General features: G+C 24.4%; 1 protein-coding gene across 1 annotated transcript in view; it reads left to right on the top strand.

Annotated features, from left to right (window-relative positions):
* LOC105359700 (potassium voltage-gated channel subfamily KQT member 4-like) overlaps nucleotides 1-12,821 on the top strand; it is an 80,414-nt gene that overhangs the window by 41,512 nt on the left and 26,081 nt on the right. The window contains exons 7-8 of the mRNA XM_011496348.1: nucleotides 10,131-10,253; nucleotides 12,155-12,265. Coding sequence (XP_011494650.1) covers nucleotides 10,131-10,253; nucleotides 12,155-12,265 — 234 coding nt within the window. The remainder of the gene's footprint in view (nucleotides 1-10,130; nucleotides 10,254-12,154; nucleotides 12,266-12,821) is intronic.

A 12,821-nucleotide genomic window follows, 5' to 3' on the forward strand; every position in this document is an offset into this window, starting at 1 on the left:
TATATATATATATATATATATATATATATATATCTCCCTCTCTTTGTCTTATACAACCAAACTTTATTGCATGAACGTGCACCTATTTTATATGATATTGCACTCAACTGGGGCAGTCCAGGAATTCCCTAATCTCAATATTAGTCCTTTATTAATGTACACCACAATTGAGAAACTTTACTATTTCTTACTACTTACCTTACTAACGAGCTTTTCATTTGTTACCGGCTTCGGTCCATATTACGTAATACGTTACAGATGTATAAAGAGAAATTTTTCATCATTTCTATTTGCTCAGTCTTTCTCTCTTATAAAATCAGAACTGCAATAAATTATTCAGGTATTTAAAAATTATTTAAGTTGGATTTAAGATTGTAGAATACTTTATTCTCTCTTAGATGGCTGCCAAATTTAATATGAAACATTTCATAAATATTTTCATTATTTTCTTTACTCTAAATTGTTGTGAATATACCAAAATCTTATCCTTATGACTTATTTAGGAGCCTAAGATTTAATCAGTAGACATTGAATATGCTTTTTTTTTCTTTAATAAATTCATTATATTATTTTATTATATTATACAGTTTTTTTTTTATAACATAAAACTATTTTCCAATATAAGGAAATCTTGAATTTTACAACTGACTGCTTCACGCTAATTTGACATAGTTATTTTAGCAAATATATCCTTTATTTAATTATTTCTATAACTATACTTGAAATAAATCACTTTGAAATTTAATAATTCATTTTCTTAGATGTTATAATTCGTTCACTTTTCAAAACCGAGTTTACTTAATTTTATTATTTCCAAAATTTCTTATATATATATATATATATATATATATATATATATATATATATATATATATATATTTTTTTTCTATTATATGTTTTACATGATTCTCTAATCTGTATGAATATCGTAACAGGGATTGATGGTTTTAGTATTAATACGACCAAATTTGTTTTAAATTTACTAAATATATTCTTTTCGCATTTAGTGTCTTTTAGTATATGAGATTCTCAATTATTAAAATCTGTTTGTCTACGTTCAAATTAATTAGTGAGAGGTGATTTGAAAAAGGAATTATAAAAAAACTACGATTAAAAATTACGGCAAAATGATTGTAGAATTTGTCTGCAATAAATATTATTCATTTGGTATCAACTTATATATTAGAAAAATACATTCCATTTCTATAGAATACAATTATATTTATGAATTTAATTAATGTTTTATATTATTACATTGGGTAAAAATGTTTAAGGATACTAATTTTTATAAATATTATTAATCTTTCAAAGATTTTGCTTTAAAATTTTACTATTAACAATTACTATGGTTGTAAAATATATTTTATTATTAAATTATTATTAATATCCAACTAAATTATTCTATTATGTAATAATATAATAACACTTTTTACCATTTTTCTTTCATTATAATTATATTTTATAAATTATTTTTGAGCAAGTATAAAAATTTGCTGTAATCGCTTTTAACTATAATCTATCTCTTATCAATTCTAATTCAGGCGAGAAAGTAATTCTGAATCGTTTTATCGATGCTGCATCCGTGTATTAACATTGCATACATTCATCAAGAAATGCATTATGTTGATATCGGAAAATTTTCGCTCAAATTAATTGACTTTATAATTTTAAATATTGATATAGAAGTGTAGGAGATGTATGTGAATTATAAATACAACCGATTATTCATAATTTGACGACATAGAGCATTGAAAATAAATATTTATTGATTATCAACTTGATACGTGTTCTCCTACCTTTATAATTAATTTGTAAAAATTTTCAGTCTATAAAATATCAGAAAATTTTCTCTCATTCCTTTTTGTAATTACGTTGAATCTATTTTTTAATTTCCATGTATTGTATTTTTTAGAATATTAAATGAAATTTTATGGTACAACCAACTGGGCAAACTTGAGAATAAAAAACCCATATCTTAATTATTAAAATTACTTTTTGAAATGTTATTTTGTTTAATTCGCCATTAAATTAATTAATTACATTTATTCTTATTTTTCCGTAATTTCCGTAATTTCTGTAATTACCGTAATTCCGTAATTAATTTATTCTTCATTTATTTACATTTTTAGCGTAACAACCACAATTATAATATTAACGGAATTTTTGCCAAAGAGAATTTAGTATGGAATTAGCACAAAATCACATTTCAGCACGGAAAGCTAAACAATTATTATAATTATTTAGATGGTATCATCTAACATTTGTTTTTTTAAAAGTTCCATAATTTTTTTTTTCATTACTTTTGTTTTTGTTATATTGATTTACGTCTCTAGATAAATTTTAATATAATGTTATAAATCAGTAATTTAAAAAATCTAAATGATCAATTAATGCTGCAGTACGATTAATGCTCCGCAATTTGTTAACAAGTTTTATTGCATTAATAATATTTATAAAAGACAATTTAAACTTATGCAGAATATTTTGTTTAGCGCGATAGTTATCTAGAAAATGTTATGTTATTCATAATTATTCACTAAGAGTTTATCCAATAGAATATTGAATTTTATTTTATTTTATTTATGTATGGTTAACATGACTTCATATTCAATTAATTTTCATTAATTAGTCTGACGTAGATGTAACGTTATGCCATTGACGATGTTTATAGCTCCTTGAGACATTAATAGTTCTTAGCAAATTATATGCAAATTCTGTGTAAAATAATAAAATTTTTGATGCGCATAGATAAAAATACGGTAAAAATTCATTCTTTCCAATGTATCAATGGGATTAAATTTAATTCAAAATATAGTAACGTTAAGATCTTATCTTCGTACGTGCATTCGAAATAACTTCATTTATCCTTCTGGTTATTTGATGATTGCTTTAATTCCTTGTTTATGTTCTCATTTTGCCGAAGGTTATTCTACGAATTCTTCATCGATCTTTACATTTCAAGAATTATTTCCAACATTCATTATGCTTTCCGCATTATGTATATTGCCTTCATGTTCTATAAATTAACGCTGTTTTAATTTAATTGTATTGCTGATCATATTTTTACGAATGAAATAGCACTGACAATATTTCTATTGGATTTCATGTTCGACGGATAAATCGCAAAAAATTCTGTACCATCCATACCTTATACAGTTTAAAAATATTTTTTTTTTATACCTTATAAATTATAGAATGAGTTATCAATTGACAAATCACACAGATACTTGATTCGAATAAGCAAATATTCGAATAAGCAAAACCTTGATACACGCGTGAAATATTTTAAATAACTTAACTCTTTTCATAATCGTGTAAGTATTTAAATTCAATGATCTACTTTATAAACTGATGAACTACTTATTCTCTAATCTAAAAAAATCTTGTGTATATATTAAGCATACGTATAATATATGCTGTAATTATGCTAGGGATGCTCTTGCTTGATAATATGAATATTACGTTGATAGTAATGACCAAGTGACACAATTGTATAAATCATTCGTCGTCGCTCTTACGCCATTGATATCAAGTATTGTGATAAAGAGTTAATTGTGATTAAATACTAATCATAATTTTTAAAAATCCTTTACGTATTTTATAAATTTATGTGTTGGTGTGTGCATTTTTATTCTTTGTTTAAATACATTAGGTCTAAAAAAAACTTGGTGAAAAAATATATTCTCAAACTATTTTAGTAGAAAGATACATTGTCATGTTGTACGAGTTATTTAGGTGATTTCACTCTGCCAGTCAATAGGCTCATTACAATACTATATGTGCCCCCTTAACATTCATATCCATCTATTTATATATAGCTTTTTCTTATTCGAAAGGCATTCTATATATATATATATATATATATATATATATATACCTTGCGAACGTGCAGTGAACTCGTGACAAGGACTTACCAAGCAATTCCAATCGCAACATAACAGCGTACTTCAAAAATATTCCTATCTATTACGTATCAAAATACGTTTAATATTGACTAAATAGTTTTAATAGCTGCTCTCTTATTATTATAATAGAATAATAAACGAGGCATGGGATGATAATACGTAATTGAAGAATAATATAATAGCGTAGCTTTTTAATTGGAAAACACTTCAAATTTACGTTAATATATATATATATATATATATATATATCGATATAAATATCAATAAATTTTTATTTATTCACAATTGCGTTAATTTTGTAATATTCATATAGAATATAGAATTTAATTTCACTAAATAAACAAAGATTTGCAAATATTTTTTAAATTTTTAAAATTTGATCAAACTATTTAATATATATAATGAATAATTTCAAAAAAATATATAATTAGTAAAATATAAGATTGTGTGTACATCGTGTAACTTATTTTACAATATGAAACTAATAACGAAAGTAAAATGGTACTGCTATGAAAAAAAAAAAAAAAAGTTATTTAACATAAAATAATTCACATTTAAATAGTATTAGATTTTAGCAATAAATTTATATTATAATAAAATGTATATTATAGAAAAATGCATTGTATAACTAGTTTGTTAAAAATAAGGTGCTTCTGTAATGGAAGCTCTCTAAGAATTCACAGGAAAATTGTTTACCAAATTATGTAGAGTATGAGGACAAAGTCTTGCACCTACTTAAAACTGAATACATTCATGAAATCATAATCAGATATTTATTCATTACGCTTGCTTATGCGTCCATAGGCGCTGGCCTTGGTTATGAATATCTTTAATGAAACAGAGGCTCGACCAGATTTTTTGAATTCCGCTAATAATACATCGCTTCAAAGGAAAAAGTTACGCGATCGCTTCAAGTGCAAACATGAAGTGTCTTAAGAACCTCCGAAAATGAACAATCAGAACGTCATTTCGCACGTGATTCAATGAGAAACGCGATGATTAGATAAATTTACAAGTCCCTGTATTTTTTATGAACAAACAAACATTATTATTATTAATAAAAGCAAGTAATTTGCAGTATTATTAAATATAATTGCAGTGATGATGAATTTGTTTAATTTTCAAAGAATATTAAAATTAATTTTCATTCTTAGCAGATTTTAATTAATTATTTTCATGCCTGTATCATGATGCTTACTAACATTGTTTACTAACATTTTGTAATTATCATTAGTGGCACTGAATGAAATAAAGTGGCCGTGTATAATGTTACAAAGATATTTTCACACTTTTAGCCTTTTTTTATTTTAATGACTTGGATAAAGAATGTGATTAATCTTCTTAAAACTATGATTTGAATTTTGCATTGAAATTTTATAGATATAATATACTTACATGATGTAAAATGCATCCAATATGATTAAAAAAAGTGTAATAATAATATTTTCATTTGATTGTAACTTTAGATAATACGGTATAAAAAAAAAAAAAAAAAAAAAATGAATGCCGATTAATGTTTTCAATGCCAGTAATCTCCAATGACACTTTCAGTTATCGATCATTAGAAAATCTGTGAAAGATATTTCATCATTTAATACTGACATAAAAATTTTATATTGCTACATTGTATAGTATATTACATCATTAGTAAATATAACGTGATAAAGAAAGTTTTATATTACACACATTGAATCGGTGGGGATAATAATTTTGTTCATAAATATTTATCACTTTAATGTAAATAATAATAAAATTATGATTAATATTAATTCGTGAATTCCAATAATAATGAACGACTGAAGCCATAAGTACTCTAATTGACCTTATTATTGATTTCTCGTTATATAAATATTACACTTATACATTATTTGACTAATCTTTAAATAATAAATAAACAATGAATTTATAAACCTATCGTGCTAACAATTTAATAGTTTATTAAAAGTCATTGTAATTTAAAAATATTATTTAATATTGCAGGAATAGAATTAATGTGGTATTTAATAGAGTTAAAAATTGTATAAATTTTTTTTTTACTTGAATATTGAATAAAACATATATGAGATATTCTTTTTTATTAAATTAAATAAGATTTGATGTTGAATTTTGAGTTATCTAGATTTATCATAACTGCGAAACAAAACATAGCTTATATTCTATTTCAATATCTTAAAGAGAAAATATTGAGCAAAAGTATAGAAAAATTGTCTATCATTGTAATATCTTTTGACCTGAATTCTATAAAGTATTTGGAAATTAGAACAATGGTAACTTATAAAAGTATATTAGAAACCTATATATTACGTAAAAATAATAAAAGTTGGATAATAAAGTACTTAAACTGAAATAAGATGAAAAAAAAAAAAACAATTATTTTTACATGAAGAAGAAATAAAATAAATGAAATTAATTTATCACCGATATCATTATACCGAAAAAAGCTGTCAAATTTAGTTAACCTCGAGCTTATAGATAGGGCCAGTTAAAATTAATAGATGTTCCATTGAAAGTATGACTTCCAAAAATATTATTATAATGTTTATTTCTATATATAATATATAGTCTATATAAATTTACGTTCACAAGTATATAAACTTTTTTTTTTTTTTTTTTTTTTTTTTTCTTATTGATATAAATAGATTTTAAATCATAATATTTTATCCAAATTTTGATATTTATTGAAATTCAAATTAAATATTATTTGAATGTTATTTTATTTTATTTATACATATATTTTATGCTTTTGCTAATAAATATGAATATATATTAAAGTAACAAGTATTTAAAATAATATAAAATTATATTTTAAATATTTTTAGCTATCTGTCTGATTATATTTCAATGCACGTTTAATTATTAGCTCGCAAACATATATTAACAAGAATTAATGCACTTGAATTTTCTTAAATTATAAAAAAAAAATATGAAAAACATTAAACACCATGGCTATGGAAATTCTTTGGACTAACTGTTTCATAAATTTTAGCTGTATTTTGTTTAAAAAATTATAGTTTTTAATATTGAATAAAGTGATTGAATTATTTATAAAAGAATTCTAATTTATAATAGAAATGAATTAAATTTATGATAAAAACTAATTTAAAATAAAAATTATTCATCATCGACGCAGAACAGAATGATAATTTTTATCATTCTTTTCTTTATATTCTGATATAATGGTGATTTTCTCTGAAATTATAATCTTAAATGAATACCATAAACCATTCACTCAACCATAAAAATTGTAGAACATAAGTACATTGTTGATAAAAGATCAGGAATTTAATACTAGAATATTTAGCGTTTTAAATGCAATTAATTTTTAAGATCTCATACTTCATACAAATAAAAATGATAATACCATTATTAAAATAGTATTCAAATTATATTTAATTCTGTCATTCTCTTTATTTCTATTTTTATTTTCTCAATTCATTCATTTTAATGGATTTTTAACATTTACAATAATTATAATTATAACGTCAATTAGATTAATAATGCAAATTAACAATTGCTTTATTAAAAATCTCACAACCAAAATGTTTATAATTTTGTACCTACAAACTTACATGTAAATTCGTACTTTGAATTTTTCTTGTGGCATATAAATAATGTAGACAAAACATAAAATAAATGTATTTTCTTTAATATAATTAGTTTCAATTCATTAATTAATTTTATGGTGAAAAATGCTGTTTTTAATAGTAATAATTTCGATATATTACCGATTATATTATATTTCGATATTATCGAATTTTTGAAAATAGTAAAACTTTTTGTTACACAAGAGACTGTTTTCATTAATGCTTCTTAAATTAATCTGAAATATCTATAAATTTAGCGTTTTTCTTAACGCACTTACTTCACTTATTTGAAATTAAAAAGCCGGGAGTCAATCGTAAAGAATTTCTGTAAAGCGATATAAATCGATGGGAAAAGCCGTCCAAATAATTCCAGCACGAAATACTTATTTTTTACGTCGCTCATAAATAAAAAAAAAAAAGGTATGTACAAACACATTGGACCGACTCAGCCGACTTGCGTACGAAGCTACGCAATAAGCCAATCGATCTTCCTAAAGAAGTTCCTCGCATCTCCAGGGTAATGCTCGTCCGTCCGCGCCTTGACTCAGGACAAACTCAGGCAATTCAGACGTCGCGGAAATTGCATTTTCTGCGTCCGGCCACGAAGGAAAAGCATGAACAAATTAGTCGTTATTAGCTTAAGAGCAGCGGTGTCCGATTATCGGAACTTAATGCGATTGGCGCGAGTATCGAGGTCCTGCGCTCTATTAAGAGTTGCCGTACACAGGAGCAACTATTGCTCTATCGAGTTGCCCTTGGAATCCTTGAGCTTTCATTTTCGCATCAATTGCAGTTAAGGCTAGTAGACGGCATCGAATCCTTTTCAAAAGGGGAGCACTTTTTTTAGGGATACACGCTGATATCTCGGATCAGTATTAGAGAGCATTTTCCGTGACGTGGATTCAAATGAACTTGCGTAGAATTGATTTTTTCTCTCTCTATTTTCTTTTTAGAAAACGTCGATAGCGTGGCCTCTGAAAGATTTTTTAAATATCATCGGCTTAATAAATATAGATGCGTTGACTTTCAATAACTGATTGCTCATGCTCTCATTACATATTATTCAAATAAACATTTTACAAAATCGCCATATTTTCTTTTTTCTAACTACTACTTATAAAAACATTATTAACTAAAGATAATTTTACGAACAACGTTTATTTCTATTTCACCCACTGATCAAATAGTTATCAAGGAAATTGTAAGAATCAAATATAAATTATGTATTTCAAATAAAATAGAAAATGTGATAAAATGAAAAATATTTATTTTTTAAAATAAGAAAAGAAAGGAAAAATACTTTCGGAGCAAAGAATTTTAATTTCGTTCCAATTATATTAATATTCTTTTAAATCGTGTGAATTATTATAATGATTTTTAAGTTGGGAAATTAGACATTCAATGCATAAATGAGTCTAGGCTAGTTTTAATATCATTACAAAGATAAATTTTCAATAGTATTGTACTTTTAATATCCTTAACGCTTTTTAAAAACTCTATGATTATCGAGCGATTCAATTTTATAAATGCTTCGGTTAAATTTGTTCATAATTTTACATTAAGCAACGGACTTTAATGTAACAAGAAATAAAAATTAAATGGCTCTAAATGAATGAATTTCACTAAAAATTTTTAATCAAAGTATCTATAAATTTAATTGTAATTTTTTTTCATTTTAAGAAAATCACACGAAATAACAATATGCATGAAAGTTAATGGAGGACTCACTTTATTGTTTGTGAATGCATTTGGAGTTAATTAGAAAAGGAGAAATGCTTTTTCTAAAGAAAAAAAGGAAAAAAAAAAAAAAAAAACACATCGAAAACAACGGGAGTATCGAGTAAAAGATCAAAGTGATAACACTTCGTGTTTTATGTAAGTTTTGCTCATTATTAAAAATAATTGGATATTTTATTGGATTGTAAGCCATTGTTTACTTTTAATCAATATCGGTTAAGAATTTTCACTTATAGTAAAAGATCAATAGATATAAGAAATGTATATTATTATTAAAAGTTTTATCAATACATTAAACTACAAACTGTGTTTTGTCTTTTAATATACATTTATTTGTATAATATTTAATTGTCATTTTAAAACCTAAAAGATATATGTAGAAAGAACAAATGATTACAAATAGTATTAGTTATATGTTTTGACGAAATTTATATTTATTTATTGAAAGCATTTCGACAAACATGAAACTGTTTATATGTAAAAGGGTTTAAATCGATGAAACTTGCATTTCAATTTGAATTTTATAACAACTTATTTTGTCGATTTATCATCAAGTTATCAACAAACAAACAAAAAAAAAAATATATATATATATATTATTTACATAATAGATCTAAGATATATGAATACTAATTTTATTATAAACATTGTTAAAAGATTCAGAAAGAAATTATTGTTAGTTTGAAAATATTTTATAATGTATTTTAAAAGTTTCTTCCCCTTCTCATAACGACAAGAATAATAGATTTTTCCAAGGTATTTAAAATCAAATTTTTAAGTAAAATTAAATCATTGCATTAAATTGAATTGATGAAAAATTAATGATATATTAGCCTTAAGAATAATGAAAAACTCACTTCTTGCAATAATTTTAACATCTAAATGCACTAATTATTTATTCCAGGAACTTATCACAACGCTTTACATCGGTTTTTTGGGATTGATCTTCGCCAGCTTCCTAGTCTACCTTGCTGAGAAGGACGACGAGCATTTTAACAATTTTGCCAAGGCTTTGTGGTGGGGAGTGGTACGACTTATAAAGATATTCCTTTTATAATTCAGCTACATTGGTAGGACAGTGTAATTGTACTCACGAGTAAATATTGTTAAACGTGGAGCAAATATTGTTCGAGAAAATTTATTTATTTTCTCATAAGTAATGTTTCATGTTCCAATTGTAATCCACAGTTATGCTTGATTATTTCTAATCCAACATCTAACCAAAAAATACCACTATTACACAGCTATGCATTTTCATAACAATACTTGCTCTTTATTTTTATTTATTTATTTATTTTTTTTTTTCAACTCTATTCTCAAAACAATGTCATTCGGAATATACGAAAAATATTATTATTAAAAGCAATACTTTCGTAGATCAATATTTCTAACTGCAACTGTCAATGAGGAATAAAGGATGAATTTAAAATCTATAAATTGAGAAGAAACAATTGTTTGGTAAAGCCACGATAAATATAGTATTTCAATAGACTCATTTTAGCAAAAATTCAAGAAATAGAAGATCCTTGCAGTTATTCATCGGGAATTTAATTGTATTTGTGCGTGTACGCGTTTGTCATTACGCGCGCTCACATATAAATGCGCGCGAGGGGGAACGTGAGTTGGGGGGGCCGAATGAGGGTGTAGGTGGGTCAGTGATTATGCGCATGCGTGCCCACAAGCAACACATGCTTCATGCGCATATCTGTATAAAAGTAAAACTATGAATGTTACGTCAATCGTGGTGTCCGAAACTAAAGTTGTCAGATGCATATTCAAAGTTAAATTGAAAATTTGATTTCAACTTTGGTATAACATAGCGAGATTCCCATTATTATATCCTTCCTTTATTTAATATATTTTCTTATTTTTTTCATTATACATAATCTCTATGTTGGATGTGAATTTTATATACAAATTCACAATAATATGAACATAGAATCAATGTTTGTTAAAAATGTATCGAATTCATTAACGACATTCAAGTAGTTAAAATATTTTTCTTATACTCAGAAAAATATCTATTCGATAAGCAGCAAAATTTAAATTCAAACACTTTCAAAAACATTGAATAATTAATGATTAAACTTTTTTAAAGGTATTATGAATTTTATATCTTTTCATTTTATATCTTTTATAGAATAAAGTAAATGATACTTTTTAATATTAAATTATTCTTAAATTCACATATATAATAAGTTAAGTATTTTCAGGTAAATGTAATACATAATTATTAATTATTATAAAGTTCTCAATGTGAGCTAAAATTTGTTTGCAATAAATTAAATATGTTTTTAAATGCGTATTTTATAAAAACAAATATGCAAATTGGATTTTAAAAATTACCTATAGAAGCATTAATGGTGAAAATATTATCGAGCAATGTATAAATTATTATTCGATTATTATAAATGTCGAAATAATGATTATATAATATAAATTTTGAATTTACTTAATGCAAACTATTTTCATATCTAATTTATATAAAAGTTGACATTTAACTTTCTTAATAAAGACAATGTCAAATATCTTTAAATAAATATTATTCACTATTTTAATCGTATGATTTCGAAGAAGTATTTTCATAAATGTTATTTTATCTGAATATTATATCTCTTTTAAAGCACTTGAATTTCCTCGAATGAATATTATGCAGCTTTTTTTCAATCCTTTTGTGAACTATCGAATACAAGATATTTTTGGTTTCAAAAAGTGCATGTTAAACGAATGAGAGAGTATAACATTATATATAAAATGCAAATGTTTCATTAAGCTTTTTGATAGTTTTCAAATATCCCGGCACTGCTATAAAATATAAATATAAAATTTTTAATAAAACGAAATGATAAGCCAATAATAACTTAAGGAGTTGATTATTTAAATGATTTTAAAATGAAAAATCTTATCGATATTAACCAATTGTTTTAGATCACATTGTGCACTGTGGGTTATGGCGATGCTGTGCCAAAAACTTGGCAGGGAAAAGTTATTGCTTCCTTCTGTGCGCTCCTGGGAATATCTTTCTTTGCCTTACCAGCTGTAAGACCTTCATAATTTTTACATAACTTTCCTCTTTGAACTGTTTGGCACTTAAAATATATTTCCTAAAACATGTAACCTTATATTTATAATAGCTTTATGTGACATTATTCGCATTCAGTGTTTTTATCTTTATATAAATCAACTTTCTAGCATTATTTTACATTAAAATTTTAATAATCGTAAATAATCAATATTATTTCGGTTATAAATTTGCAAAGTCGTAGATAATTATAAATCGACTATGCTGAGATGAGATAAGTAAAACATATCAGTTAAATCAGTCTGGTTTAAAAAATTTTTTTATTTTAATTTTGAAAATTCCAATTTTCTATATAATAAACAAATTGTTTTTTCCATACATTATAAACTGTATATATAGTATTGTGGATTATCATTAAACTTACAATTTGAACTGATATATTCTACTAAACTTAATATTTTACTAACAACTATTATTATTATTATTATTATTATCATTATTATTATTGTTATTGTTGTTATTGTTATTGTTGTTATTATTATTATTATTATTATTATTAGTTATTGTTATTGT

The sequence above is a fragment of the Ceratosolen solmsi genome, unplaced genomic scaffold (genome assembly GCF_000503995.2).
Source record: "Ceratosolen solmsi marchali unplaced genomic scaffold, CerSol_1.0 scaffold29, whole genome shotgun sequence".
NCBI classification, from domain to species: Eukaryota; Metazoa; Arthropoda; class Insecta; order Hymenoptera; family Agaonidae; genus Ceratosolen; species Ceratosolen solmsi.